The 4,408-nt window shown below is 50.0% G+C and overlaps 2 protein-coding genes across 2 annotated transcripts; one reads left to right on the plus strand and one right to left on the minus strand.

Annotated features, from left to right (window-relative positions):
• Positions 1-598, plus strand: BCR38DRAFT_452194 (uncharacterized protein). The gene has a single exon (XM_040861507.1). It carries the CDS (start codon positions 271-273, stop codon positions 484-486), a length of 216 nt encoding a protein of 71 aa, XP_040709758.1. The 5' UTR covers positions 1-270; the 3' UTR covers positions 487-598.
• A 2,176-nt stretch (positions 599-2,774) lies between these two features.
• BCR38DRAFT_528838 (uncharacterized protein) lies at positions 2,775-4,408 on the minus strand. The gene is made up of 3 exons (XM_040865437.1): positions 3,875-4,408; positions 3,453-3,816; positions 2,775-3,385 (listed from the first exon to the last, which is right to left on the minus strand). The coding sequence occupies exons 1-3, from the start codon at positions 4,207-4,209 to the stop codon at positions 2,951-2,953; spliced, it is 1,134 nt and encodes a 377-aa protein (XP_040709759.1). The 5' UTR covers positions 4,210-4,408; the 3' UTR covers positions 2,775-2,950.

The raw sequence follows: 4,408 nt of genomic DNA on the forward strand, positions 1-4,408 counted from the left end.
TGTAAGGTGACAGCAAGCCTAGACTATAACGTCACATAGACCAAAAGATCTAGGAATTCTGTCACTTAGTGACAGAATTGAGGCTCAACCCTGCTTGTAGCTCTGTATTCCCTTACAATTATACTCCCCTCTAGAGCTACTCGTCCCGAGTAGATAAAGCAGGTAACTCTAAGGGCGAGCAAGCTCGAGAAGACCCCCAGGGATACACCCTGTGAGCAGAAACGTAAGGCCAATTCTAACTTGTTATACAGCCCGCTACACGGGTATCGCATGACCGGCGACTTTGCTCAGAGGCACATTAGGCATGTTCAGAGGTCCCAGCCTCGGCAACTTGCTCAGAGGCACAATTTTAGGCATGTCAGAGGTTCCGGTATCGGGCGGACCCCCGCAGGCGATCCGCGACACTTGGCTCCATTAGCGAATGAAAAGCCAGAACACAGGCTAGAATCGAACCCAGATCACCCACTAAGTGACAGAATAATGTAAGGTGACAGCAAGCCTAGACTATCACGTCACATAGACCAAAAGATCTAGCAATTCTGTCACTTAGTGACAGAATTAAGGCTTAACCCTGCTTATAGCTCTGTATTCCCTTACACTCCAGGCCGCCGAGTGTAAGGGCCTTGCCCGCCTTGCCTACTAGTGTACGAACCTTACGAGATACCCCGCCCTCGGCTTTCTCTATCGACTGTAGTTGGCTAGATAGTTGCTGCGCTTTCTGAGGAGTAAAAGCAACTAAAGGTGGTGATATATGAGGCGGAGGATCTGGTGTATGAGGCTCCGGAGGATCACAAGATACGTCGACTAGTCCTTCAGAGCCTAGGGGCCATATACCAGTCTTCCGCCAGCCAGATTTAATATTTTCCGTAGTAAAGGCTCTCTCCGAGGCACGTAAATATGCTTCTAGCATACGTTGCTTGTAAATTGGGGCTGTAGCCTTGTAGGAAGCGTAAGCCCTGAGCTATTGGCGGTAGTCGGTCTTCAAAGGTGAGAACGGCCCGACATCGCACGGCTGGAGATCGTCGCTGCAGTGTGAGGGTAAATACAGCACGGCGACTCTATTCTAGTAGGCTTTCCACATAAATTCGGCATGAATATGTGTCTGGTGGCCGTCGAGGATAAGGAGTCGCCATTCGGTACCCCTAGGCTTCGTCTCGGGGAGAAAAACCTGATCTAACCACCTATTTGCGATAAATTTATTACTCCAGCCCTTACTCGTCGCGGTGTATTCCCACTCAGGGATATTTTGGTCTGGGGACCACTGTGCTTGGACTCTCTTGCCGGAAAATACGCAGACAGGTGTACTCCGTTGGGTATGCGAAATGTACTCTAACCAGGAGCACCACGACGAAGCGTCCGACTTTAATACGCGTACCCGGCGTGAATTAGACGTCCCAATAACCGTACCATGCCCAGATTCCCCCTCTTGGACACCTGTCTCATCCATATTATACTCGTTGTCGGGTTTGATATGATACTTCGTACGTAAGCGTTCGAGGAGGGTGTAGAAGTTTCGGATCTTGTTCGAATCGGACGCTCTAACTCGGCTAGCATCTACGACGCGCCCAATTTTGGTACGTATCTGTGGATGGCGGCTAACAAAGTGATCCACCCAGTGTTGGCCGAGTGTATTGTTATCCCCTTGAGCAAGGAGGATTTCGGCAGCGAATTCGGCCACATAACGCTTGCTAGGAGCCTGTCCACACACTTCTTCGTGTAGGATCCAGTTCACGATAACCTCCTCTTGCTCTGGAGTCAAATTTTGTTGCCTGGAGGCCGCGTCGCGATGCGAATTACCGTGACGAATACGGTAGGACAGTGTAGTCCCCTTGATACCGTACCGATGAGCTGCTACGGCCTGGGAAGAGCCTTGACGGACAAGCTCTTTAGCGCGTTCGATTCGCTGCTCAAAATCGTCCAGACTATCCTCCACTGGATTAGCCATTTTGTACGTAGATAGGGAGCAATTGCGAGGTAAATTGAGAGACGTCGTGTTATTGAGGCGTAGAAATTCCCTGCAAAATGGGGGTGCATGCAAAAAGGTGGTCAATGCGGTTAGTCAAGTACATATAGTTTCTAGGCCGATCTTTTCAACTGTACTCCACACCTTAGTTTTCATAGGATTGATTTCTGAAGAGCGTCCACACTTCCAACAGATCGGCGTTACCTTGTTCGCTAAGCACAACAGCACGTGGGGGACCTGAGGATCCGAAGACTAGTGCCACTACGCAAGAACAAAGTAGACGGTTATCAAATATACGAGACTTGACCCCAACTACGTCACTAAGACCCTCCCTGTTGCATGGATATTTCGGAGGACCTGTGTCATCCGTGTACGAGATAGAGGTGTTTGGAATTTACTAGCGCTATACAAGGAATAACTTAGAACTTGGGATGCGGTTCGAATCTCCCGAAGTGGTTACATCATTGTCATATAACTGGTCGAACCGTATGCACCTGTAATTTTGACAGGTGCAGCTAGCTCTCTTGCTTATCTAGACTCTACCAACATGACTCGAGAGTAATGGCCAGGCCAGTCAAGCCAGCTTTGGTCGTTGTAAATCAGCGGTGAATGGTATACTGCTTTCAGCTTGAGTGGAGAAAGTAGTATCCTATCAGATTACCATCCAAGCCTAGCCTCGCTGTTTCGGTTCCGAGCATCTATTGCTAATCATTGCACAATCATAGAACAAATTTGCGGGGAAAATAATGAATGTTGTTATTATCGAGATGGGGCACATCAACATTTGCAGACCTACGTAAAACATCCCAATCGGGTGCAAGGTAACTAGCTCGCTATGAAAAGTCCATGCCCAGTATGAGCCAAAGTCACATCCGCTTGAAAGAATGGCACACGCTAAATCCAAGTACAACAAAATCCTCCTATCCAAATTCATGAATCCCGTTATCTCCTTCGCCCTGCACCTCCATTACTTTAGTCCGCCCGTTCTTATGTTTGGCGCGGTCTCTTGCGCGGCAAGGCCTCGTCCTTTTTAGTCAGCAAGTGACTGTCATCGATGGCTCCCTTCACAACCTGTTCGTCATCAACCATCTCCTTGTTCATATGGGCCAGGAATTTCTCCTGCTCCTCGAAGAATGCCTTCAACTTCTTGGTGGGAACCCTGCGACCCGTGGAGTTGAACTCGCGGAGTTCTTTGAGCTGCTGGCGGATTCTCTCCTCAAGAATTTCGAGACGGTACTCGCTGAACTGGTTGTAAAGCTCCGACAGGTTCGAGATGGGGCGCACGGTGGTCAGGACCGTGTCGTCTCTGATCTTGGGGCATTTGGGGCGGAAAGAAGTGACCATGCTGATGCGCTCGGCGGTGCCGAGAGCGCGAAGAGCTTGGTGCTCGATGTATCTGCCTTGCAAAATGACGGCGCAGCCCTATTTGAATATGAGTATTGATTTTACGAGATATATGGCAAGTGGAAAAAAAACGCAAGAAACTCACCATCTGTGGGCCGCGCACTTTCATGATATCGCCCGTTCCAGTGCGAAGAGCAGTCTCACCACCAATCATGGTGGTGCAATCACTGAGCATGGTGACACAAACAAAGGGGTAGCTGTCGCAATGCCAGTCGACAATCGGCTTGTCGTCTTCCCATGGGCAACCGGCAATACCCTCGTCGGCTTCGTATTCTGCGCGTTCCCTGAATGCCGCGAGCTCTTCCTGTCTCTCCTCCTCGGTCTTGACCGAAATGTTGATGTGGGCAATTTCAAAATCCATCTCGGGCACCAGATCGATGCCGGCAATCTTGGAGACGATTGCCAGAGTTTCTGGGCTTTTCCAGACGTCGTACACAAATGGTGCATATCTGATCACTTGTTAGGTATTTGGTCATGGGTATGAGAACCCGCCATGGGGCCACTCACTTGTTCGCAAAGCCCCTCAGCTGGCAGTGCGAAAGGTTGCTGGAGTACTGGCAGTTGTCGAGAACCTCCTGGCTCAGCACTTCCTGTCTCATCCTCATAACCGCCTCTTGGGTGAAGAGGGGAAAGGGTTCAGACACGGCGATGGGGGATATGCCCTGGTCCTCGGGGAGGCCAATTTCCTTCATGGTGTACGTTTTTGGGGCTTTCTTGAATGCAAGGTGTTTTGAGGGGTTGAAGTCATCTCGTCCGACTAGGGAGGGGTGAGAATCTACGATGATGGGTTTCCAGCTGGGCTTGGTGGTGGCGGATGGGGGGAGTACCGCAGCCGTCGCCATTGTGAAGTGGTTTGTGTCAATAGTGTGCTAATGGGAGGTTGATGATGACACCGGACTTGGTACGATGATGCTTCTTGTGATATATGTTTGAGAAGTATGATGGCACGAGTCATATAGTTAGGTGCGCGTGGCCCTTTTATCATGATGAAGCCGTACTTTGATTCACCTAGGCCTTATCACGCCCAGCGGCTGGCTGCTT

This window comes from Pseudomassariella vexata, assembly GCF_002105095.1.
Source record: "Pseudomassariella vexata strain CBS 129021 chromosome Unknown BCR38scaffold_26, whole genome shotgun sequence".
NCBI classification, from domain to species: Eukaryota; Fungi; Ascomycota; class Sordariomycetes; order Amphisphaeriales; family Pseudomassariaceae; genus Pseudomassariella; species Pseudomassariella vexata.

Excerpts from the sequence above, each read along its gene's own strand:
- BCR38DRAFT_452194 (XM_040861507.1), top strand. The coding sequence starts at position 271 with ATGACCGGCGACTTTGCTCAGAGGCACATTAGGCATGTTCAGAGGTCC.
- BCR38DRAFT_528838 (XM_040865437.1), bottom strand. The coding sequence starts at position 4,209 with ATGGCGACGGCTGCGGTACTCCCCCCATCCGCCACCACCAAGCCCAGC. Across the intron at positions 3,817-3,874 it reads CTGAGGGGCTTTGCGAACAA|ATATGCACCATTTGTGTACG; the intron begins GTGAGTGGCCCC and ends ACAAGTGATCAG. Across the intron at positions 3,386-3,452 it reads AAGTGCGCGGCCCACAGATG|GGCTGCGCCGTCATTTTGCA; the intron begins GTGAGTTTCTTG and ends ATATTCAAATAG.